General features: G+C 35.7%; 1 protein-coding gene across 1 annotated transcript in view; it reads right to left on the bottom strand.

The window, feature by feature from the left end:
* Nucleotides 1-27,008, bottom strand: part of RTTN (rotatin) — a 145,757-nt gene extending 118,749 nt beyond the window's left edge. The window contains exons 1-10 of the mRNA XM_069467875.1: nucleotides 26,978-27,008; nucleotides 26,457-26,644; nucleotides 25,387-25,564; nucleotides 23,480-23,569; nucleotides 21,185-21,275; nucleotides 19,523-19,637; nucleotides 18,147-18,297; nucleotides 15,080-15,245; nucleotides 12,942-13,123; nucleotides 10,232-10,347 (exon numbers count right to left, since the gene is read on the bottom strand). Of these exons, the coding sequence (XP_069323976.1) occupies nucleotides 10,232-10,347; nucleotides 12,942-13,123; nucleotides 15,080-15,245; nucleotides 18,147-18,297; nucleotides 19,523-19,637; nucleotides 21,185-21,275; nucleotides 23,480-23,569; nucleotides 25,387-25,564; nucleotides 26,457-26,644; nucleotides 26,978-27,008 (1,308 nt within the window). The remainder of the gene's footprint in view (nucleotides 1-10,231; nucleotides 10,348-12,941; nucleotides 13,124-15,079; nucleotides 15,246-18,146; nucleotides 18,298-19,522; nucleotides 19,638-21,184; nucleotides 21,276-23,479; nucleotides 23,570-25,386; nucleotides 25,565-26,456; nucleotides 26,645-26,977) is intronic.
* Nucleotides 27,009-27,293: the final 285 nt, after the last annotated feature.

The raw sequence follows: 27,293 nt of genomic DNA, 5'->3' as shown, positions 1-27,293 counted from the left end.
TCACAACAATACAGGCCAAAATACATTGTAGATACACTGACCTGCTCCATAAACTAGCTGGTAAAAGGACAGCCTTGGTAAGACAGTAGCCGGGGAAAAAAAAAAGCACAGCAGTTCTTCACTTCTTGCCACTTTAAACAGCTTTAGCCCAAAGATTTAAAACTGTGAACCAGTTATTATTGTTTTTCAATTCTTTCTTTCCTAAAACATTAAAAAAACAAACTCAAAAAACACTTTTTCTTTCGGCTTAGAAGAAATGCTGGAAATAGTGAAAATTGCAAAACTGATTCTTACGGTACTTCCATTTTATGCTATTTTGAGAAGTACTCAATTCATAATTACAATTAACAAGGTTATTTGAAATAATTTTACAAGTAAAAAAGACTTTCAGAAAAAGCCCTATGACACAGATCTTAAATGTATTTACTGATTTAAATTATAAACTGTCACAGTTAATCTTGAATAATAGAAATATGCTATTAGATATATAAAAGTATTATTTTAATAGGAACATACCGTATGGAGGAATTGCCTGTCAATATAATAAGACTGTCACTGTATTTCTGATTTGTTTTCTCTATACCAGTAGTTGTTTATATTAGGGCTTTTTAGTTTTTCTGTTTTAATTTTGTAAGCAATGCTCTACTTTTAGTTTAAATTTTTGTTACTTTTTTCTTTTGTTTTTTGGGGATAAGAGGATATTGCCTTAAATATAAATTGAAGTTTCTTTGTGGTTAAGTATATGGTTAGTTTTTGTCAAGTTTCTTGGAAACTTGAAGAGAAGTTATATTGTTTGTAATGTTGAAAGTTCAAATCTATTCATTTTAATTAAGTTCAAAAAGGTTGAGTTAAATCTGTAAATCCATATCAGTAACAGGTTTTGCTTGATATTATATGTTATTCAGATCACAAGACTCATTTCTATTGGGTCTTTTTTTTTTTTTTTTTTTGAGACAGAGTGTGGCTCTGTTGCCCAGGCTAGAGTGCCATGGTATCAGCCTAGCTCACAGCAACTTCAAACTTCTGGGCTCAAGCAAACCTTCTGCCTCAACCTCCCGAGTAGCTGGGACTACAGGCATGTGCCACCATGCCCAGCTAATTTTTTCTATATATATTTTTAGTTGTCCAGCTAATTTCTTTCTATTTTTTTTTTTAGTAGAGACACTGTTGCTCAGGCTGGTCTTGAACTCCTTAGCTCAAGCCATCCTCCCGCCTCGGCCTCCCAGAGGGCTAGGATTACAGGCATGAGCCACTGCACCTGGCCTCTATTGGGTCTTTACTCTTAATTATAAATTTTGTCAGTAGAAAATTACCCTCTTTATCTAATCATTTTTTGCCCTAAATTAGTCACTACTCATATTACTTAGATTTTTTGTTTATATTCTAATATATATGGAATTTTTAACCTTTTATGCACAAAGATAAGATTTTTAAACTTTTTGTTGTTTATATGTATAAATTTTTAATTTTTGTTTTTACTTCAGTATGAAATCATACTCCTTATATAGAAGTTTAAACTTTTTTTAGTATGGTTATGCTTGTTCTGCCCTCAGAAGGTTTTGCTATCTATTTATTGATTGGTTGATATATAGGTTACTCTTCCTTCTACAGTGATTTGGAAAATCATAGTGTTACCATAGTTTTATTTTCACTTCTGTTAAAACTGAAGTTTATCAAATGATCCACGTAAATAACAAAACATAATTTACCCACTATGTAATTATTTTATTGTGGTAAAATATACATAATGAAATTTACCATTTTAACTCATTTTGAGTATATAATTGACATTAACTGCACTTACATTGTTATGCAACCATTACCATTGTCTATCTTAGAACTTTTTCGCCAGCTTAGACTGAAACTCTGGACCCATTAAACAATCACTTCCCATTCTACCTCCCCCTGCCTCTGGTACCTCATATTAGTGGAATCATGTATGTGTCTTTTTATGTCTTAATTATAATGTTTTAAAGGTTCATCCATGTTGTAGCATGCATCAGAATTTAATTCCTTTTTATGGCTCAATATTTTCTTTTCTTTTTTTTTTTCAGAGACAGTCTCACTTTGTTGCCTTGACGTGAGGGCAGTGGCATGATCATAGCTCACTGCGACCTCAGACTCCTGGGCTGAACTAATCCTCCTGCCTCAGTCTCCCGAGTAGCTGGGACTAGAGGTGTGTGCACCATGCCCAGCTAATTTTTATATTTTTTGTAGGGATAGGGTCTCACTGTGTTGCTCAGGGTGGTCTTGAACTCCTGACCTCAAGTGATCCTCCTTCCTTGGCCTCCCAAAGTGCTAAGATTGCAAGCGTGAGCCACCACACCTGGCAATATTTTCTTCTAAGCCAAAAGAAAAAGTGTTTTTTGAGTTTGTTTTTTTAATGTTTTAGGAAAGAAAGAATTAAAAAACAATAACAACTTGTCCACAGTTTTAATTCTTTGGGCTAAAGCTGTTTAAACAACAGCCCTAAGGGAGTTGATTGGGGTGGGAGGAAGGCCAATTTTCAGAGGATATTCATAGCTTTTACGACAGACGGTATAGAATTAAAATACTAAATATTAGCAAAATATTTTAAATATTCCCAATAAAACAGATTTTTATAGTACAAACACAGTTTCTCCACTATCTCCACATATAACAAGGGTTGTGGACTCTACAAGTCATCTGAAAGAAGTGACTGCAGCGGGCTCTCCCCCAGATGCTTCCCCTGGCCCCTCCAGCTGCAGTCACTCACTGCTCCTCAGGCAAACCGCACCAGGCACTTCCCTATTTAAAAGCAATCTCATCCTGCCTTCAGAGGAAAGGCCAAACCATTGGGCACTACGTCGAAAACCTCTACAAACAGACCCTCATTTAACCCACAGCCTCCCTCCACCACTTCCACCTCACATCTTATCCTCCAGGTGCTTGTGTCCCACCACCAGCCCTGCCCTTCACCACCTATCAGAACTATCCATGCCCCCTTATTGTTGCTCATTCTCTTATTCTCCGCCAGATTAAAAAAAGCAAAAAACAAAACAAAAAAACTCTACCTTTATTTGCTTGCTCAAATCATATTTACAATTTAAAATTCAGTTCATTCACATTTATGAAAAGCCTTCACTGAGATCCCAGGTTGGGAATATTTTCAAAGCACCCTTGGCAATAAAACATAATGGTTATAAACACAGAATCTCAAGTGACCTTCAAAAACAAACTGCACCTCCGTTTCCTCATCTGTAAAATGGCGTAACTTTCAGGATTATGATAACTAAATGACTTCGTAAATAGTGCCTGAAATATAGTAAGTGCTATATTTAAACTATCTTTGTTTAACTATTATTCCTCTGTGCTTATCTCAGTTTTACTAGTGTTAAAGTATGCCTCCAGCTGACAGACAAAATGCACTCCCCATAGCTAACTGAGGTGCTCAAAGGTAAAACAGAACCAGGCAGCAGTGGCTGGGTAAGAGACCAGTCACCTACCTGCATTCTCAGAAAGATGTAAAAGAGTCACAGAACATCTCATTCTACAATCAAGCCAAACTAGTTTCTGTTGTCAGTGCCAAGATAAACTGCAGCTAGAAACCACACTCACCCAACCGGCAATTTGGAAGAAACACCTGACAGAGACTTCTGGTTTGGGGCTTGGAAACCACCCAATCAGTGCTCGACTATTTTAACCAATCAGAAGTGGACAAGTCTGAATCCTTCATTTGCATAGACAGACCTGATTGAGAATGAGGGTGAGAACTTTCCCTATTTTAAGCCAGATCTTTCCTTTGTTCTTTGGAGAGCACACTTTCACTTGTACTGAAGGCTATGACTCCCCAATCTGCAGATTGTTTTTCATAGAAAATGAAGCTCTCCTTCCCTGCCCCAACCCAGATCTCACGGTCTTTTGTTAACATTAACGTCATATTAAAAGTATCTATCACTCACAAGCATGAAAAGAACGTCTTATTCATCTTATTATACCTCTAGTGCCCAGCATATGACAGGCAATCAAGAAATGTTTGGTGAGCTAAAGTGACTATCTTTGGAATGGTGGCAGTAGCAGGGAAGGCCTATGCTAATTAGAGATTCCGCATCCCCAGTTACAAATGCACTATCTGGTTCAACTATCCTTGTTGAACCCTAACTGGATACAAAGCCCTTCTCTCTAGATTCTTTTAGGATCCTCCCAGCCCCACATGAACTCCAACCAAAAATTCCACCAACATGCCCTGATAATCAAAGTTACCAGCTCATAGGAGGTAAGATGGGAATTTAGAAGCAATGAGTCATAAAGAAGAAAAAACTCACTCTTCAATGACTGCAATAACAGGAGGGACACAGAGGAGAAATGAAGAAAATGAACAGAAGACAGACCCAGTAGTCTGCGGTTATCCGGTGTAAGGAAAGCTCCTTACTCCTTGAATCTAACTTGGCATGTAAATAAGGAAATAACATACTTGATGTCACTGGAGGGGGGATGACATATGACATACTTTAGGTCAACTTTTATATGTGCTGATCAATAATTTTTTAATTTTAACAAAATATTATATAATTTTGGTAAAAATATTTTTTCTTTTATTCACCTCAAGTGAAATAAAAATATTCAGTTTAGGAAAATTTCTTTTACTAACCTCAGCTTAACCAAATTGAGATAGAGCATTCCAGACATAATTGATGTCACTGATGTTATTAGCATTATTTGAAATATCTAGAGATTTGTTTATATATTCTCAGGCAATTGGTAATAACACATTTTATTATTTTGTCCCTTTAATGACTCAACAAAAATACTGCTTCTATCTTTCTTCTCAAAATTGGCAAAAGTGGCAACATTAAGAAATTTTACTTGTTTGCTTCTTTTAATATATAGCCAAAGGAATGAGATTTTTTTTCTAGGAGGCATTTATTCTTTTTAAACAAGTAAATCAAATATAATTTCAAGCAGTACTGTTTTATTTAGCATTTCTAACATACCAATTGGCACCTGTACAACAGAATTAACCTTTAAAGTAAAAATAATTCATTGAATCATAAAAGATCAGCAGCCAAAAGTTAAAAGTGAATGACTAACTTTCACAGATAAATGTTCCAGCCAAGAAAATGTAAGTTAATTTAAGAAGCAACTGATAAAGCATTCCTCACACTTCTAAGGAAAAGCTCACTTGTTGAAAATCTTCAATATGTGAAAATCTCCAAAAAGTACTACAAAATAGTGCAACAACCTTAAGGACTAAAGAAAAACCAAGATTAAGAACTATTATCAGTTAAGTCACATGTGCGAGGGGGGAGGGGAAGAACTATTATCAGAAACTGAAGGACTTGAAAATATAAAAGTTTACCTGTTACAAAATATATAATTTTTTTGTTTCTCTACTCAAGAGGTTTGTGTTATTAAAAAAATTAAGTTTGCGTTTTTTAATACATAGATGTTGCTATTAAGTAAACATCTGTATTTTATTTATTTTTTATGTTCTGACCTCTATTCACAAGGATTTCAGACAGCCTGCAACAAAGTTTAATTAAATATAGACAGACCTAGATCAAAATAGCATAAAGAAAAAGAAAATTTGGTTAACTGTAAGGGTCAATATATATTTTTATAACTAATAAATTTTGATTCACTGCCATGACAAGACAAGCAAAAAAGAAGGAAGGGAAGGAGAAGAAGAAAGACAGACAGACCAGACATTACCAGTTCACTTTAACAGAATAGACAGAATACCAATTCCCAAGGAAGGCAAGCTTATCAGATGATAATTTCAAAATAAAAGATATAAAATGACAAATGATTTATGGTATATTGAAGACATACTCTGGTAGTCTATAGATTCCTTAAATATTATGTTGTAAGAAAACATTCCTAAGGCCACTGTACATGCGTTGATTACTCATGCAAAATATCACTTATCAAAAAAAACACTTTCTGGGGAAAAAAAAAAAAAAAAGCTATACTTTCCAAAATTACCCTACTGAAATACAAACAGCAAAGAACAAGGCATCCTTCAGATCTCTCCACACCTTGAATGATTACTTGAAAATTGATCTTGAACTTTTACTCTAGATAAACGTACAGTTTAAGTCCCTAATAACTAGCAGATAAGCCAGTTGCTTAAATGACATAATTAAAAGCCTCATATAAAACTTCCACTTCTGGCCATGAAGTAAAAACAAGATTGATCCTCTCCTTCCCAAGAAATCAACTAGAAAACTGCACAAAAATATATTAAAAAATTATTGTTAGACATTGGACAGTAGGAAATGCAGGACTGTAATGCCAGAGAGAAGGAAACTAAGCAATGAGAATGCTACTATACCTGAAAACAATTACTACACAGTAAACAGGAAAGAGAAACCCAAAGAGTCTGATAATCTTGATGACTAAGGAGGTGAAGATGCTTGTGGAAGCTGAGATAGTTAGAAATTGTGGGACAGATATGCCAAGAAAGAGCTCCAGAAACCTAAAAAGGATTCTATTTTGTCCATGCTGAGATTAGGTGGCTGAGTTAGGTGGCTGAGATTAGGTGGCTCAGGTTACAGGAAAAAACTCCCACAAATGCAGGCCAAAATGATCTCTGAGATTTAAACTGAACAACTCCCAGGGCTCACTCAGGACAATAAGAGATTCAAGCTTCAACTAGTCAGAGTAGAGAGTCATCAATAATCACATTGGACATTTAGTAGAGGTCCCAGAGGGATCACACTTCAGGAGTAGAATTTAACCCCAAGCAAAGGTACCTCTAGATTAGAGTTTTTCAACTTCAAATTTTCCTCAAGATTGAAATATTGAGCCAAAAAATTCTTTTTTATGGAGAGTTGTCCTGGCTTCCATCCACTAAAAACAAGTAGCACCTCCCCAGTCGTGAAAACCAAAAACAATTCCAGACATTGCCAAATGTCCTCTGAGGGGCAAAATTGCCCCCAGTTGAAAACCACTATTCTAGACCCATTCTAACAAAGTTTTAAAAGGACTTGAAGAAATGAAATTACTCCAGCAGTAACTTAATCTCCTATAAGAATAGAACCCAACTTCTAAAAGGACCAAAAAAAAAAAAAAGAATCAAGACACTCAACTAGCTAGGTAATATTCAAAATGTCCAACATCTAATAAGATATTAGTAAACATACCAAATACCCAAAGACAGAGAAAAAAAACAATGAAAAAGACCCAAAACTGAAATACTTAGATGTGGAAATCCTATAGACTGAAAACTTCAAAACATTGCTGTGACAAATTAAAGAGCTAAATAAGTGAAGACATATATATGGTGTCCAGGTATCAGAAGACTCAATACTTATGTTAAGATGTCAATGTCAATTTTTCCCAAATTGATCTACAAATTCAACTCCATTCCATTCAAAACCACGGCAGCTTTTTTTGGAGAAAGTGACAAGTTTGATTCATGCTGGAAATACACAGGACCTAAAATAGCCAAAACAACTTTGAGAAAGAGAACAAAATTGAAGGACTTACTTATACCATCTGACTTCAAGACTTCTTATAAGCTAAAATAATTAAGAAAGGTGGGTATTGGCATCAAAAGAGAAAACAGATCAATGGAATAGCGTCCAGAAATAAACCCATACATAGGTAGTTGGTAAGCAATTCCAGAAAGAAAGGATAGTCATTTGAACAAACAGTACTAAAAAGATTGTATACCCATAAGCAAAAAAGAAAAAAGTTCATTCCTTACTTTGTACTATATACAAATATTAACTCAAAATTAATTATAGAAATAAATGTAAAATCCAAAACCATAATACGTCTAAAAAAAAAAACATAGGAAACAATTTTAGTACCCCAGATTAGACAAAGATTTCTTAGCTACAACATCAAAAGCATGATTCATAAAAAAAAAAAAAAAAAAAAAACCTCAGAAACTCAACCTCATCAAAATTAAGAACTTTTACTCTTCAAAAAACTAAATGATCATCTCAATAGATATAGAAAAAGATATAGAAAAGATTTAACGGCCAGGCGTGGTGGCTCATGCCTGTAATCCTAGCACTCTGGGAGGCCAAGGCGGGTGGATTGCTTGAGCTCAGGAGTTTGAGACCAGCCTGAGCAAGAGCGAGACCCCCATCTCTACTAAAAATAGAAAGAAATTATATGGACAGCTAAAAAATATATATATAGAAAAATTAGCTGGGCATGGTGGCGCATGCCTGTAGTCCCAGCTACTCGGGAGGCTGAGGCAGAAGGATTGCTTAAGCCCAGGAGTTGGAGGTTGCTGTGAGCTAGGCTGACGCCACGGCACTCTAGCCCGGGCAACAGAGTAAGACTCTGTCTCAAAAAAAAAAAAAATAGATTTAACAAAATATAATACCCATTCATGATAAAACCATTCAACAAACTAGGAATACAGGGAACTTCCTGAACTTTATAAGGGAATCTACAAAATACAAAAGTCCTAGCGCTAATATCCTATTTAATGGTGAAAGACTGAATGCTTCCCCTCTAAGATCAGGAAGGAGGCTCTAACCACATCTATTCAATATTGTACTGGAGGCTCTAGTCAGGGCAATTAGACAATAAAAAGAAATTAAAGGGCATCCAGATTAAGTAGAAAGAAATAAAACTGTCTTTATTCACAGATAACATGATCCTAAAACTGTTTTTATTCACAGATAACATGATTCCATAGGTAGAAAATCAGAAGGAATCAAAAAAAAAAAAAAAAACCTACCAGAACTGATAAGTTAGGCAAGGCCATGGAACAGAAGAAGATCAATACACAAAAATCAACTGTATTTCTATACACTAACAAAGAACAATCCACAAAATTAAAGTAAAAAAACTGCCATTCGCAATGGCATTAAAAAGATTAAAATACTTAGAAATAAGTTTAAAAAAAAAGTCCTAGACTTGTTCACTGGAAATTACAAAAGATGCTCAATATCATTAGTCACTAGAGAAATGCAAATTAAAACCCAATAGGACACTATTACACATCTATTAGAATGTTTAAAAAAAAAAAAGGTTGGAGGGCTGGCGGTAGTGGCATGGGGAAATGCTACGTGACACATGTTTAAGTTATAAAAGGAAGGTGTAAAACAGGGTATATAATATACTACCTTTTATGTAAGATGGGAGGGGAGATAAGAATCTACATACTTATTTGCTTACATTTGAAAACAAAAAGATAAAAATAGACAAGCCAGAAAATAAAAATGGCTACCAATAATGAACATATCTTAAAGAGAACAGGATGGGCCGGGCGCGGTGGCTCACGCCTGTAATCCTAGCACTCTGGGAGGCCGAGGTGGGCGGATCGTTTGAGCTCAGGAGTTCGAGACCAGCCTGAGCAAGAGCGAGACCCCACCTCTACTAAAAATAGAAAGAAATTATATGGACAGCTAAAAATATATATAGAAAAAATTAGCCGGGCATGGTGGCGCATGCCTGTAGTCCCAGCTACTTGGGAGGCTGAGACAGGAGGATCGCTTGAGCTCAGGAGTTTGAGGTTGCTGTGAGCTAGGCTGACGCCACGGCACTCACTCTAGCCTGGGCAACAGAGTGAGACTCTGTCTCAAAAAAAAAAAAAAAAAAAAAAAAAAAAGAAATGAAGTAGAACAGGATGGCGGGGAGACATCTCTGTGCTGCATTTTTATGAGGAAAAAAACAACTCCCAAAAGTGGAGAGAAATTGAAACAAATCTAATTGAATTGGTAACAAAGAAAAGAATTCTTCCAAGTGGCTTTAAGGTACAACATTTTGACAGTATATCCTTAGTGAGATTAGTCTAGGTCAAAAAGAACTGCAAGGAAATCCTGAACTTCATTAGAGTTGTTCATAGTGATATTTATATTGTTATTCTGAAACTATTCTATGTATGCTTAAAAGCTAATAAGCAATTATACTGATACTGTGAGGAACTAAGACTTTGTACAAGCAAAAGTACAACAATAAGAAATGTAAGTTTAAAAGGAGAGAACTAGCAATATCAACTCATGATTTTTTAAAATATGTATTTCCCAGTTCTGTTACTGAAAGGAAAGAATATCACAGTAGCTATCAGCATCCCTAATGGCCTGTTCTTGGTCTTGCTATACCTTCCCCCGTTAACCAGAACCAGAACCTCGGGAGAAATGGCCTGTTCCAGACTCTGTACAAAATTAGCCTAGGACATATTGTGTCAGAAAGAAAAAAAGCTTTTGAAGACTAATAAGACAATGAAACCAGCTTAAAAGAACCAAAATAAAATAAAAAACTAATACTATTACCAAAACCCAAAGAAAACACTGATTCTCACCATATCTATAGCAAAAAGGCTGCTGTCATCCCAGATATCTGCTGAAAGTGCTTCACCAATAAGTATCATATCTTCTGCAAGCAATTCCAGAACTCTTATTATCATTTGTCTACTACCTAGGAATACAAATAGAAGAAATTAAGAAAAAAAAATTACTTAACTTTAAAATAATCAGCCAAATATTATACTGCTCAATTTTCTAGATAGTCATGCCACAAAATTCCTATTTCTCTGTTGTTTTTTTAAAATGTTTTCAGAACTGCTTCAAGAGATAAAAAGGGAAGTCACAATCTACAATCACCATTTAAGACTTCTGTTCCAATCATAGTACTACTTGACTAAAACAAATCAAATGTGCACATAAGTGGAAAAGATACTCAAGAAAAGAGTAGCAATTATTAACTAAAAATACTATGAGATAGATTAAAATAATTTTTCAAATTCAGAGACTATTCGTGTTACACGTAATACGTGACAAAGCACCAGACAAGTTTAAAAAATGAATTCTAATAATTTCTATTTAGTACCAGAAGGCTTAAACCCTATCATAAATGAGTATTTTCCTACAGAGGAGTTCCTTAAGAAGCTAAGCTTGGACTGAAGCAACTAAAGGAATAAATGTCCACATTGGCCTTTGCTGAAGAAACTTTAAAAAATCCCATGTGGGCCAGGTGTGGTGGCTCATGCCTATAATCCTAGCATTTTGGGAGGCCGAGGAGGGAGGATCGCTTGAGCTCACAAGTTCGAGATCAGCCTGCCCAAGAGCAAGACCCTTTCTCTGCTAAAAATAAATAAATAAATAAATAAATAGCCAGGCGTGGTAGCACACCTGTAGTCCCAGCTACTCCAGAGCTGAGGCAGGAGGATGGCTTGAGCCCAGGAGTTTGAGGATGCAGTGAGCTATGATGAGGCTACTGCATTCTAGCCAGGCAACAGAGCGAGACTGTCTCTAAATAAATAAATAAATTCCATCTGTACTTAACTCCAAAAAAATTCCAAAAGAAACTATGTTGTCAGAGTTGCACCCACCAGGTGTCTCTCCTTTCTCCATAGTGACAGAATAACAAAAGAATTCCACTCTCCATTCTATGTAAACTGAACATTCAAACAAGACTTTCCTGTCTCATATCCCAAAAGTTAATTTCTAGTGAATAAAAGTAAAGCAAACTGCTAGATCATAAGGATCTAGATTTATTTTTCCATTAACAGCTGGAGCGAGTTCCTTTAGAAATCTCTTATGATATTGAACAATTATAAATTATGCAATAATTTATCACTAAAGGGCAAGAGAACATTTAGAAATTTTTATGTACTAAGACATAGCTTTATAATTATCAATCTGACTTTTTACAGCAAATTAAGAAAAGGTTAAATGCAAAATCATTAAGTCTAAAACTGTTCTCCTCAGTATACAAAGCAAATAAACATATATACTTTATGATGCCAAAGTTCAGATCTTTCATTTCACATTATTAGTATATGAATTAATATATAGTCCTAACTCATGGAAACAGTTATTCACTCAGTGAGAAGTGGGTACACAGTCTTCCCTAGGATAAAAACATTTTAAATGCTTCCCAAATACATACCTTCCTCCTCCTTTCCTCCTTATCACCTCAAGCAGGCAAAAAATAGCTATAGGACTTAACCATTAACATGGGATATTTTTCACTTTGTCAGTATAAACTAAAAAGGGAAAAACTTGCTTGTTTTGTATTTATATCTTGACAAGTTTATCAACTGCTAAAAATGTATGATTTTGAAAATAAAAGTCATTACCGCTTCCAGAACTTTCTTTACCTTGCAAAATGTTGCAGCGTTTAAGAGCATGGACTTGGGATCCAGAAAAACCTTGGTTCAAGTCCCTGCTCTAAGCTGTTTGACTTTAGGTAAGTTTCTAAACCACTCTAAACCTCGGTTTCCTCATATGTAAAAGTGGGGACAAAATTCTTCCACTGTTGGAAGACTAAATGGGCTGGTGTGAGGGTCTATGAAATAATGCACACAAAACCAAGTACAATAGCTGAACACAGTAGGAAGTCAATACACAGTAACGGTTGTTTTATTACTAGACTCTGGTAGGCATCAGCCACATTGTTATTATTGTTACCACACCTTAGTAAAATTACAACTACATACCAGTATATATTTCAGTACATCTCTTCAAATATACCTTGTACATCTAAGTAAAAATGTAACCCCAAAATATTTGTGGTTTTTTTTTAAAGAAAAACAAATTTCTACAAAGGTAAGAATCCAATTTTAGGGTTTTGTTTTTAACATGTGTCATGGCTTAAGTAAAAAATGAACAGGAAGAGTGAATGACTGAGAGCAAGTCAAAACGTTTCTAAAGGGCAAAAGTCAAAGATTTTTTTTTTATTCTGGTCTATTCATACCAGTCTACTTTCTCTAATCTATTCCAGCTGCATTATATTGTCAGTGCTTACATTTACAATACCAATACAAAAAGCAGAAGAGTGTACCAATAAAAACCCATAAAAAAAATAAGAGGATGCTCTATCTGAATAGCTTTCCAGGAATCCTCATTTGATTAAGAAATAATAAAGACCTTATTAAGTTCTTAGAAATTAATAAGTAAATATAGATTCCAAAGGCCCTAACACAGAAGGGAATAAAAGAAAAATAAAGGTCCCGGAAAAAATACAAAACCAACACGAATTGTGTAAGAACTATGATTTCAAAAACTAACCTGTTTTTAAGAGAGGAACTGCTGATTCCAGAATGGAGACACAGAACTGGGGAAGACTGAGTTGCTGGAACTGGAGTTCCAATGTGTCTTCAGTTTCCAGCTCCGGCAGATCTATGCGTCCCATATCCAAAGGTGAATGGACAGATATCCTAGAGTTTATGTGAGCATGACTACTACTTCCACTGTAAAATAAACAGATGATAAACCTTGCATATGGAAACCCTCAAACACATTTACAGCATATCTGCTGCCTGGCATATTAGAAGCCTCATACTAGTCACAACTCTATTGCTTCATGTAATAATTCTGGTCAGATCTGTAGAAACCTTGACAAATTTATGAATTTAAGTTCTACAAAAATGACTCAAAATTGTAAATGAAGCCAAAAATATACCTATATTTTGCTTTTCAAATTGATGATCTCAAAACATATCAACATTAATACTGATAACCCATTCACTTCTAAAAGAAAACAAGCAGATTTATAGCAAAGACTTCTTATAATCAACTGGTAAAAGCAAAACTAAACAGTTCATATAGTTTCCTAGATTTTCTGTGATTTTCACCAAATGTTCTAAGGAAACCAACATTAGCAACTAAAGGGTAGTCCCAGAAAAACAGTATGCATGAGAAATGTATATTCAGCATCATATAATTTTAAAAATGCACCCAAAAAATGGAACATCCCACCTTCCTTGGCTTTTTTCATTAAAAAAATTCTTATGTTGGGTGTAAAGTGGTGAGGTGAGGATTAAAAAAAAATGATGTAGGCTAAAAAAGAGGCTTACACCTCACATTTACAAAGAAACTCAGAATTTTGACTTTTGATGTTATCTACAATTGAAGCTGAATCACAGAAATATGTTAATGCTACAGAACATTTAAAACTCCCCAAATTTTATAACCATTTTGTCATTTCTTCAATATCAAGATACCAAGCATCCTAAAATATGGAAATGACCTGGCTTCTCTCAAACTCTGAAAGGCCCTATAAGGAAGTTGTTCATACTCAAGAGTGAAAACCTACAAGCATGTAGCACACTAGAGAATGAGGCAGAAAGGCCTTAACAGGGCAAAGAGAAAAATCATGACTGATGAACCAGCTGTAACATGGACTAAGAGCACAGGCTCTCCTATCATATTATTCAACCCCAGCTCTGCTCTTTACCAACTGTAATGCTCTTAACCTGTCTATGCCTCAGGTTTTTCTGTAAAATGATGATAATACCAATCTTACTATAGGACTGTTACAAGGATGACCAAAGGAGACAAAGTACGCAAAGCATGTGGCGTAACATCATGGACTCAGCAAGCATGAATTGGTGTTAGCTTGTAGCAGTAGAAGCAGTATCACAAGAAAATAAACAAGCCAACAGACAAATAAATGTTCATCTTACTAAACATTTTTTAAAATGACACTAAAGAAGAGACTAATATGTTTTTAAGATGTTTATAGCCTAAGGATAAGGTAACATACAAATACCATGCCAATCCCTTTAAGCAAAGTTGGTAAATGAAAATCTGTGTTTACACAAATAAATAAGATACCATAAATCATATGCCTTGAAGGAGTCCTTGTTTTCTAAAAATATCCTCTAATCACTCCTTTTAATAGCAAACATTTATGCATTTAAATTATGATTAGACTTATAAAAATGTTTTTAAAATACATCAAAAATGTATCTATCATTTAAAGTTATGCTTTTAAACTAATCATATTCCATTCATGGCTGGTAAAAACAACTTAGTGGGTCGGAATCATCATTCCTTTTTAAATGAAGTAGAAAGGAACAGAAAGTATAATTCAGTGTGTAGAACATGAAATCAAGGCCTATATCTGTGGTAATATTTTTATAAAGACAGTGAAAAATAATGATCTCCCCTGAAATTAACACATACACAAGTTAACTGGGCTTTTCTAATTTCCCAGAGACACCACCAACAGTCACCTAGAGCTGCAGGTCCCCAACTCCCGCGCCGTGGCCTGGTCCATGGCCTGTTAGGAACCGGGCCAGGCCTCACTGTCTGAGCTCCACCTTCCCCTTCCCCGCAACACCGCCCCCCCCCACCTGGTCCCATGGAAAAATTGTCTTCCATGAAACTGGTCCCTGGTGCCAAAAAGGTTGGGGACTGCTGACCTAGAGGACCCTGCATCCCAATCCTGCCCATCTCCTCTGAGTCGCTGGCCTGTGCGCCCAACCACAGAAGGCCGAGGGCTACTGCTTCCTGGAGAAGGATTCTGGGAATGATGAGTACCTCTTGCTTCATGACAATAAGACAAAGAAGAATTTTGGGAAACTGTATCTGGGAAAAAAAAAAAAGAATACAATTATCCCTTAGTAGAAACAGACTACTGATTATATACCAATTATGTGTCACTTTTCCAAAACATTAACAAAATTAAGATAGCAGAAATGCTTCTACAGGGGTAAAAATAAAAGTAAAAATCAACCTTTTCTGCAAGCATTCACTCAGCACATTTAGGTTTATATCTAACTGACCTGACTGTATGGAATCTACTTGCCAATGGTATTCACTTATAACATTAGAGATTACCAAACCAGAACAATAGTAGACCATGCACTCCTCTGTCTAAAACTAAGAATCCCTACCTCAAACCATATGCAAAAACTTAACTAAAAATAGATCAACCTAAATATAAAAGATAAAACCATAAAGCTTTTAGCAAGAAATCTTCATGACCTTGGATCTGGCAATGATTCTTAAATATGACATCAAACCCATGAACCAAAGAAAACACAAATAAATTGGACTTCATCAAAATTTAAAACTTTGGTGCATTGAAGAACATTATCAAGAAAGTATAAAGACAACTTAATGTGAGAAAATATTTGCAAATCATATATCTAATACGAGTTTAATATGCAGAATATACAAATAACTTCTAAAACTCAACAATAAAGAGACAAACAACTCAATGGGCAAAGGACTTTAATAAATCTTTCTGCAAAAAGATATATGAATGAATAAGCACATGAAAAGTTATTAGAGAATCCTTAGTCATTAGTCATTAGTCTTCAGGGAAATGCAAATCAAAACCACAATGACATACCATTTCACACCTCATAGAATGGCTATGACCAAAAAAAAAAAAAAAGAAAGAAAGAAAGAAATGAATGAGTATTAATGAGGATGTGGAAAAACTGGAAGCTTCATATATTGCTGGTGGGAATGTATTATAAAATGGTGCAGCTGCTCTAGAAAATAACTTGGTGGTTCCTCAAAAAGCTAAACATTGAATTGCCATACGACACAGCAATTCCACTCCTAGGTATACCCAAGAGAACTGAAAACAGAAACTCGAACAGATACTTATATACCAAAGTTCATTGAAGCATTATTTTTCACAATAGCCAAAAGGTGGTGGATACAACCCATATGTCCATCAACAAATGAATGAATAAACAAAATGTAGGATACACATACAATGGACTATGACTCAGCCATAAAAAGGAATGAAGTTCTGACACATGCTACAATGTGGATAAAGTCTAAAAACATTATAATTAAATAAACCAGAAATAAAAGGACAAATATTGTATGGTTCTACTTATGTGAGATACCGAGAATAGACAAATTCAGAGACAGAAAATAGATTAGAGGTTACCAGGGGCTTTGGGGAAAGGGGAAATGGGGAGTCACTACTTAATGATTACAGAGTCTCTGTTTAGGGTAATGAAAAAAGTTTGGAAACAGAGAGCGGTGATGATTGCATAACATTGTGCATGTAATTAATGCCACTGTACTGTACACTTAAAAATGGTTATAACAGTATATTTTGTTTTTTTATACACATATATACATATTTTACTACAATAAAAAAAAAGAATTAGGTAGTAAAGGCATTTACAGAGAAAGAAAAAACTCTATAAGAACTTCTCACTGCATTCAAAGAAACTATAAAATCCTTACAAAGATCTACAAGCCTCAGTATACTCTGGCCCCTCCCTCCCTCTCCGATCTCACCGCATCACCCTCCCCACCCTAACTTACTGTACTCCACTCTCATGGGCTTTACTGCTCAAGCACATCACTGTCATTGCTGCCTTAAGGCCTGGAACACTCTTTGTACAGCCGTTCAAGTGGACGGTTCCCTGTCACCCTTCAGGTCACCTCCTCAGAGAGCCTTTCCCTGATCATCCCACTTAAAGTAATCTGCATTTCCTTGATCATGTTCTGTCGTCATGTCACCCTTTTATTTCCTTCGAGTACTTTTCCTTACCTCAAACAAATCTGATTATTTATTACCTGTCCCCAGCCTTCTAAAATATAAGGCCTGGGATCTTATCTGTTTGTTCAGTGATATACTCCCTCCCACCAAAGACTAGAATATCAGCTGACATATAGTAGGTGATAAATATTTAACATATGAATAAATCTTCAGCAATATCAACTATTTTTTATCAACATTAGAACTCTTTCTCTGTTGAAGTATGAAGTACCCAGAAGCTCTCTATTATCAGTCATCTGCAGAATGCCATACCTCCTCAAGAATATTAATGAGGAAACCCCATACTCTCTAAGATCTATAATAAAGCAAACATAAAGCATAAATATTCAAGTAGCATAGCATCAGTGAAGCTCCCAGCCAAGTAGGGATTAACTGTGAAACATGATGACAAATGATTGTAATTTTATATTTAAATTTCAATGCTCTTTGTATAGCACATAGAAATCCTAAATTGTAAATATTGTTTTGTCAAGGTCAGTCTGGTATTCTATTTGGCCATTAGGTGGTGCTTTTTCTCTGAAAAGTCTGGCATTACTATAATATCTGACTACATCACAAGTTGCACAAAAATAGCAAAATTCAGTATTTTTCAAACGAATTTATTAACACAATATAAAACTTTCTAAAATGCACAAAGTCCCACATGAATAGCCATACTCAGAATCCTAGTCCCTAAGTTCCAACAACACTGTTTATATGGAATCTCTATACATCTGGAAGAAAAAGGAAAAACACTTTGTAAATGTCTCTTATAAAAACAAAAAACCAACACGAGATTAAGGTGCATGGTGATTCTATCATTCACACAGTTTGTATTCAAAGATGACAACGTGATTACATTTGGGAATGGGCAGTTTATGTTGTGATAATGTATATACAGTAAGTATAATGAGGAGTTCTTAGAAGAATCTGCAAATAATGCCAGTGGCTAATGAATAAATAAAAATAAATACCCTGTTTATTGGAGAAAAAACCTGGATCTCGGTGAAAGTTAAGTCTGTTTCTTAAATATGTGCACAGCTGCTGCAAGCAGGACACTGACTGTAATGCCAGGCGATGTTTTCCATCTCCTCCAAAGGCCAGTTTCAACAGAGATAAAAGGCTCTGAAATAAAGAAGAGCAGTGAAAATGATTAAGGGAACAAAGTGCTCAACTTCACAGAAAAATGTGGAGCCTCAGGAAGTGAATAATCAAAAAGTAAAATTAAGTTGTCAAATATTTATAAAATATAAGAAACAGAAATGGGCAAAAATGACTTAGCATAATGCAAGAAGATGGGTCAGTATAAGATAATAAAATTTAAATAGAATAGTGTTTCTTATTTCTTTTTTTTTTTTTTTGAGACAGACTCTCGCTCTATTGCCCAGGCTAGAGTACCATGGCATCAGCCTAGCTCACAGCAAACTCCTGGGCTCAAGGGATCCTCCTGCCTCAGCCTCCTGAGTGGCTGGAACTACAGACATGCACCACCATGCCCGGCTAATTTTTTCTATTTTTAGTAGAGACGGGGTCTCACTTTTGCTCAGGCTGGTCTCAAACTCCTGACCTCAAACCATCCTCTCGCCTCGGCCTCCCAAAGTGCTAGGATTACAGGTGTGCGCAACCGAATCCGGCCCTTATTTCTAAAATCTGTTGGGTGTCCATTCTGAGAAAAGACAGGAATTATTCCCCATTCAGGACATTACATTACACAGAACTTTTTAAAAATCACAGCAAGCCCTTTTCATCTCACATATCTAAATCATTTTACCACATTTTGGTAATTAACAGCTTTTCCTCTGCTATCATGCCAGCTACAACAGTATGTATTAAGAGTTGCCATTCACTGGAGTCCACTTCAGCCCTGTGTGGAGTGACAATGCTAAGGCACTACTAGATGCTATGGACCTGCCACAATCCCTCACCCTGGATCCTTCTCTCTCTACTATATAAGCAATAGACCAGATGAAAGAAAAGAAACCATCTATTTTGCTCACTGCTACTGTTTTCCCAGCATGTAGCACTGAGTCTACTCAAAAAGCCATGCTATTCTTACTGTTAATGAGGGTTACTGCTGCCCATCTTCAATTTTCTAAGTCTATTCTCCCCTTTAGGTAATCTATAAATGGTAATTCAAGGTGGCCAAAGTGGACTGCAGGTGTCAAATGAAACTACTATTACTAGAAGAACTATTCAAATAAGTTAATGAATAAGTAGTTTAAATAGCCAAATACTTCAATTTTAAATACATTAGACAAATTTCCTTCCCAAAACTCCTACTCTGCAAAATTTGTTTTATTGAAAAAAAGTCTCTATTTCAAAATCTAAAACAATTTTAGAGGGTACTCACTTGAACAATTTTGGGCCTTTGAAGGAAAATCTCAGCAGGAAAATCTTGCATGATAACGTCCTTCAATAGTTCGCAGGTGTTCCAGATTAAAGTGTGGTTACTACTTCTTAAAGAGCTACAAAATATAGTGTTATTCATTTTTAAAAAGAGTTCACCTATACCAGATTCTAAGTAACCTAGTGGCATAATGACTCCTCTATTAAAAATCCTTTAGGTCTCAGATGAGACATGACTTCCCCTGAAAAGCCTTCTAGATCTTTTCCCAATCAATAAATAACTCTAGGAAGGGCTTCTTCCATTTGTCTGTATTTTGTGATATTACAATTGCTTGTTGACTCTGTATCCCCCGCTAGACCCCCTCAAGAGCAGGAACTACATAATAACTAACCATAGTATCCCCAGAGACTATCATAATGCTACAAAATGAAGTCAATGAGGTCAAAGAGCACAGAATTCAATGAAATCTGCTAAATAAATTAAGAAATAAAACAGAAAAAAATAATTATAGAGGTATAAATCCTAGGAATTAGATTCCTTACTGATATTCCCTACTCTAGGTCAATCAGGTTAGGACTCCACTCATCCATATAAATCCTAGGAATTAGATTCCTTACTGATATTCCCTACTCTAGGTCAATCAGGTTAGGACTCCACTCATCCCATATAGAGGATACTTTTCAATTTCTGCCCGTCTAGAGATGTGGCAGTTGTTCATCCCGCACCCCAGTTCCAGTCCACCATCCACCATCCACCATCCAGCGGCATGCACTAGAAACTATTACCGTCTCTGCACTAGAAACTATTACCGTCTCTGCACTAGAAACTATTACCGTCTCTGCACTAGAAACTATTACCGTCTCTGCACTAGAAACTATTACCGTCTCTGCACTAGAAACCATTACCGTCTCTGCCTTAGGGACTGACTCAGAACTGACAGATCATACAGCCCCCTACCCCTTTCCCATGTGCACTCTACCTCTTAAATATTTTGTTCCAAGAGAATTTACTGATGCTTTAGAAGTGCCATCATTAAAAATCACTGAATAGCATCCACCTGGATCTTCCTAGCTCTAGCAAGTTGGTCTTTATTTCCAGATTCACACACAAAAAAGGCAGACAACTCATTTGTTGTGGCATTCACTGAAATTGCACAAAGTGAATCTGGACATCAAAACAGTCTCTAAATTTCTATATATCAGCTATTTACTTTTGAGGGTACCAATCAATTAATAGCCATTACTTAAGATTAGATCAGCGGTACCCGATCTTCACAACATGGTATAATTTTTCTCCTAATGGAGCACACGTTTTGAAATATATTCTACCAAAAGACTGCACTTCTGTTGAATTTTTCCATTTTTATTAATAAAGGGCATAAGTGATGGCCAGTAAGAGAATCTGGCCAATAAGATGTAAGTCATGTTACCAAGGACTACATAAGATTTCAATTACAAAAAAGAAACTTGATGAGTAGATTCATTAAAGGCAAATAGGAATTTTTCTGGCTGTTTAAAATACTAAAAATCATTTATATTAATATATGCCCATTACTATCTTTCACAGCCACTGAATATCTTTTCCTGGTGAAAATGTATAGCAATAATTACCACATTTAATGGCCATAAATGAACAAAAATACCTGAAATAGGTCAGGCACTGTACCTTTCGTTAGAGGAGAGAACATGTCTATCTGTTGTAGTCAAGGGTAGCCAAGGAAATGTAGAAAACTTCAAACACTTCACAATCTGATTTACTGTTAATGGAAGAGCAAAACTTAAGGTATCAAAGAATAAAGAGATGACAGATTCAAAATGTTAAGAGTAAGGCTTCACCTTTAAAACAAGGCCCAAAATAAAAGTGACATCTTACAGTAACCCAAAACGTAATAAACAGCTGGAAATTTGTTCTTACACAGGATAAATAAAAGAGTTCTATTTTCATAATTTAAACAGAACCCATCTAATATTAAAATAAGCATTAGAAGACGAGCATTCAACACAAGCCAATACTGAATGACATTTAAAGTTTCAATTAAATTTTCTATTTCACCCTGTGGCTGACCAGAATATCAAGCTTAAATTTCACATAAAAGGAACCAGCATCTGGAGAAAACCTTTACTTGTAGAAATTAAAAATGATATAAACATAATGATATATTATATCTAGTCATGTTCAAATATCCAATATGGTTTAAACTTCTATGAAGATGACTTGAAGACCATAAAGTTGAAGTGCTCAAACAAGATGAAAAGAAATGTGAGAAACCAATAGTTTTAAACTATCCCTATTCAAATTATTTTTTAACAGATCTTATATTGTACAAGTTAAGGTGGCAAAACTGAGAAACAGCAACTACATAAGCCTTTGCAAATGGCAAGTAGTCTTTCTGCCAAATACTTTGAAAAAAATATGGAATTGTTAAATGCAAGCAACAGTATTATTAAATTCCCAAACACAGCACAGTTGCTTCTTTCAAAAGTGCTAACATAAAAGCAGAGTTTACTTTTAAGCAAACATCAAGAGGTGGGTGGAAGGAAGGATAGACTTACATTGCACAAAATGTGTCCAAAATAAGCCATATTATCAATCAGGACAAACTGCAACTCATATAAAACAAAGTAACAATCTCAAGTGGCCTTAATGTTTTCATAGGCTTCACCCAAATACCCAGTGTTCCCAGCCCCAGAAGCAGTGGTCCCCAACCTTTTTGGCACCAGGGATCATTTTCATGTAAGATAATTTTTCCACAGATCGAAGGGGGGTTGGGATGGTTTCAGGATGACTCAAGCGGATTACATTTATTGTGCACTTTATTTCTATTATTATTACATTATAATACATAATGAAATAATTATACGGCTCCTGCCCTAGAGATTCCCACCCCCTTCAGATGTCTCTCATCACTCAGGCCTCTCAGCCATCTTGCCTCAAAGACAAAGCTCCCTACAGGCCTAACAAAACTTTTCCAGAATGGAAAGCTAAAGTAATTTAACAGCTTCACAAGTTTTCTCTTCTTTCTTATGCTGTTATTCAATTTGTGAGCTTTCATGAAAGCTTTTTAATAACAGAGGACTTCTAAGTTGAGTTTATTTGAATATGTGACATTAGCAGACATACTCTTGGACACATCTTTTTTATCTCAATTATGCAGGTAATAAAATGCTAAGTACATGCTTACTTAACCATTTCCTAACTGTGTCACCTAGGATAAAATGGGGATACTAATAATGGCGATCTCACTGGGACTCTGAAGATTCATTCATTCCTTCAAAGAAGATATACTAAGTGCCTAATACATTTTTGGCATTGTTCCAGACACTGGGGATCAAACAGTGTTCACAGCTATCATTAAGCTTATAAATGAGGGAGACAAACAATTAAATAAATATATAATTCTAGAACATGAAATATGTTAGGAAGAAAACTCAACATAGTGATCACTGGCTAGAATCATTAGGAAGACCTCTTTGAGGAAGTGGCATATGACAGAGACTGAACACACCCAGACATGCAAAGACCTAGAAATGAGATTCCAGAGAGGAGGCTCTAAACCTATATTTTTAATCAACTAAATGTTGGAGAAATGGTAGAAGAAGGCCTCTGGCTGGAGTAACGGGATGGACAGTACCATTCAGTGAGCTGGAGAACAAAAAAGATGACACATGTATAGCGCATGGCACAATGCCTGACAAAAATTTGTCAATAAGCATTAAGTACTACCAGCATTACTACCAATGATCTACACAGTTGCTCAAATACAGGTAGAGTTAACATAAAATTTTACCATGCAGACTTGATATCTTAAACTAATTTGAGGCAACTGAAACATTTAACAGTAGTTTGGTGATCAAACATTCAAGTTTGACCACAATACATCTTTCATAGCAATAAAAATTAATGATACATTAATTTTCAATTTACCAAGTCAACAGGATTTACTTCCCTAAGAATACACACCCACTGGTCGTGGAGGCACTTCCATCTGTTGAAAATTACTTTTGTCTTGGGGAAAATATCCTGTTAAGATATCAGGTTGTTTTGACAATTCTGAAAAGAAAATACATATTACTGTGTTATCGATTCATTATTTTCTAAAAGTGAAACTTTCTTGTAATAATAATGTTTTCTCTTAAGTTTTGGAATGATTTTTCAAACTAAAAAAAATAGTCCAGCTTTTTTCTCTGAATACTCTATCTGCCTAAAGGGGAAAAAAAGTGAATGTTGAGCCAATTTCCAATGGGGGTGGGGTCCCTTCTCTCTTTTACAGTTAGCAAAATACAATTTTTTTAAGAATTAAAACATCCACAATGCACATGAAGAATCTGCTACAAACTACTTGAAGACTGTTCCTGATGCTTCTTAGTCCATCTCCCTCTTCTCTTTTACTCCAATTATATAGCTCCTGATCACTTCAATTTTCATTAATACCTTAAAAAAAAGTTGTCAAAAGCAAAGAACTCAAACTTATCTTTCAATACCTTTGTAATTCCCTGTCACATGCAATTACATATTCAGCAGTTCAGCTGCAATGAGAATGAGGAAACGCTGAAACTAAATCTTTTAATTTTGTGTTTGATGTTTTCATGCCAATAGTTCCTAATACCAATACAGATAAGTAAAAATTAGCCCTAGACTATTCCTCTTATCTCACCTACAAGGATTTAGACTGGAAATTCAAAATTTAAGATTCTAATTTATTTGTAATGGCAGGTTTTAGAGCCAGATAAAGCAAAGTTGTAGACTCCTGGCTCTGCCACAGATTAGAACACTGGGTAATTTGGGGCAAGTTATGTTTACATTTCTATTCTTATCTATAAAGTAAGACTAATAACATCTCAAAGAGCTGCTTTAAGATTTAATGAGATGATGTGTTTAAATCAAGTCCTTTAGTTCTCCACAGGAAAATTAAATAAATGGCAGCTGCTTTTGTAGTTGGGGGTGTTAACAGTAGTACCAATACTTTAAGCAGCAAGCAGTACTAGCAATGGTATAGAGAAAACCATGGTCTAACTCTAACAGATTGAGCAATCAAAAACTTTTTTTTTCAATCACAACAAATTGCATGAGCATTTTTTTCTTTAAATCAATTCAAATGCCTTCCACATTACAAGGCACTATACTAGGCAATAACAAAAAGAACACAACGGTGACAGCTAACATTGCTGTGCTTAATATATGGTGGGCCATATAGGGTGGGCCCTATGCTAAGTATTTTATTAGGCATTGTCTCATTTAACCCTCACAATTCTGTGAGAAAGATGTTCTTTCTTATTATCCCCATTTTTGGATGAAAAAACTGAAGCCTGGAGGGGTTAAGTACCTTAGCCAAGATCATACAACCAACAGCAAAACTAGTACCTAAATCCAAGTCTCTTTGACTGTGACTTTAACCAGTATGCCATTATGTATTTCAGCATATAAAGTATTTGCATTATGTGATTTTGATTGGTCCCCATAACAAAATCATGAGCTAGGGCAGATATCATTATCACCCAACGTGAAGAACAGGGTCCAAAAATGCTAATATAAAGCACTTAGAACAATGTATGACACATAATAATGAGTGCTCAATGAAAATTCATTGATGTTGTTAAAGAAATAATCTGTCAAGCTGGTCTCACAGTCACTGACATCTTTTAGGCCTAATCAAAAAAGCAATATCAAGCATATCTTCCTTTGAATAACAGTAGAGGAGGGAAAAACAGGTCAAAGTCATATAAGTTAACACAAAAAAAATAAGTTTGGGGAGGGTGAAAAGAACCCTTTTTTTTCCTTAATCTAACGTCTCTTTCCTTAAAATTTACCATTATAACAAATATATTTATATTTTAACAGACTACATCAAATTGATTCTAAAGAGTTACCAGTTTGATTGGTTTGGTAAGAGGCAGAACATAGTGCAGGAACTTCTGAAGGAAGAATAAAAAGTCCATCGAGAATGCCATCAATTTCAGCCTGTAGATGTGGCTCCACATTAGAACGAAGATTAGATAAGAACTCTACTGCACCAAGGTCAACCAAATGCTGGACTGCTGGGGGATACTAAAATAAGAAGATGGTAGTCTTGAGAATAACTATAAAGATCAAAATCTCTAAACTTTGTTTTACAGCAATCGAAACATGAAATTATTCTTGGTAAATCAGGTGTTCCTTTTTTGAAAAACAAATCTTTCATGGCTATACCCTGAAGAATTTCCATGAATAGGGCATAAATGTAGAGAGATATAAACACTTGATAACACTTTTGAGACGAGCCAACATATGGAACACTAGAAAAGCACATTATCAATTCCTACACTTTTATTTTTTAAATAAAATAAATAAAATTTTTTACTTTTCTCCACTGACACTCACTTTATCCTCTCCTGACCCCATCCAGTCAACAGGATGCCAGTATAATAAGGTTCTTGAATGATTGTATAATGACGTACAGTTTTGAAAGCTTCAACTTACAATTTGACATTTGACCCTGACAGCTAGCTACTCTTAAGATAGGCATAGGAACATACATCAAAAAAAGAGATGGTAAAGCAACTTAACATACATGTGCTACTGATTAAGCATGATCTGTAACACTATCTTTAAATGTGTTCTCATTCACACAGACACATCTACTTTTTAAGATGCAAATATCAGAAAATAAGGGTAAACATAATGACAAATGTTAATCTCCAAAGATGATTCCAAAAATCAGAATATAACACAGAAGTAGTTCTGTGCTACTTCAAAGCACAGCAGAGACAATGTGAGATTCAACATCACAAATAAGAGAAAAGGAAGATGAACAATATAAATCCAGATGAATTAAAAGTCAACATTTCTGGTTGTTTTAAAATTGTTTAAAACCTCAAGTATTTAATTTTCAATAAATGCTACAAATAAATGACTAAGAAACATTCATTTGTCTGATTATTTTATTTCAAAACGATCCTACCTTAACCAATCTGTTTAACAGGTTCAGAACCTCTTCTTTCATTGGAACAGATGGGAAATTGAACCATTCTAGCAAATGCAGAAAAAGTAGCCTCTCCTGAATTAGATCAGCGTAGCAGATTAAGTTGTGCTCAACTTTGCTGAGAATACTCTTGAGAGCGCGTTCCCTGATCTCCGCCAGCTGATGACCTGTCAAAGAAATACAAAGCTCTTCTATTTCCCGACTGCAAGGAGACGTGCACCCAGAAATTCTTCCAAAACTTAGTTGTTTATGCTGGGGGCGGGGTAAAGAAGGAAATAAACCAACTTTTTCGGAGGCAGGCCGCTGATGCATTCGGGACTCGAACTACGGAGTTTACTCAAAGTTCAAGACGGGTCTACTCGGGGGCTATCCTGGCAACGCCGGGACAAAAGAAGGGGCCGTCGCGGGGATGTTCTAGCCGCGGAAATGTAACGGGACCATTCTCGGCAAGTGGCCAGGACAGTACCGCACCCTGACCAACGGGCAACTCAGACTATTACCTAGCTTCTTGATGAGCCCGGTCAGGACCATCTCGTTCCCTCAATCTGCCGCCGCCGGAGAATTAAACTGCCGCGCCACGGCGTCCGGCCACAATCAATGTTCCCCGGAAACTCGGGCGGTGGCACGTGGGTTCCCCAACGCCTGAGGTAACTATCCTACCAGAGGAGTAAGAGGCATTTCGTCAACTGTTCTCGGCCTCCGCGTCGGCAGAAGACCTTACAGTCCCTTTATAATTACTACTATGCTCTTCCGAAACAACAGTCTCTGTTTTAAAAAGAAGCGGAAAGAAGGGAGAGTCAGCAGGATAGAACCCGC

Source organism: Eulemur rufifrons, chromosome 5 (genome assembly GCF_041146395.1).
Source record: "Eulemur rufifrons isolate Redbay chromosome 5, OSU_ERuf_1, whole genome shotgun sequence".
Taxonomy (NCBI): Eukaryota; Metazoa; Chordata; class Mammalia; order Primates; family Lemuridae; genus Eulemur; species Eulemur rufifrons.
This window is presented reverse-complemented; position numbering and strand designations above follow the sequence as displayed.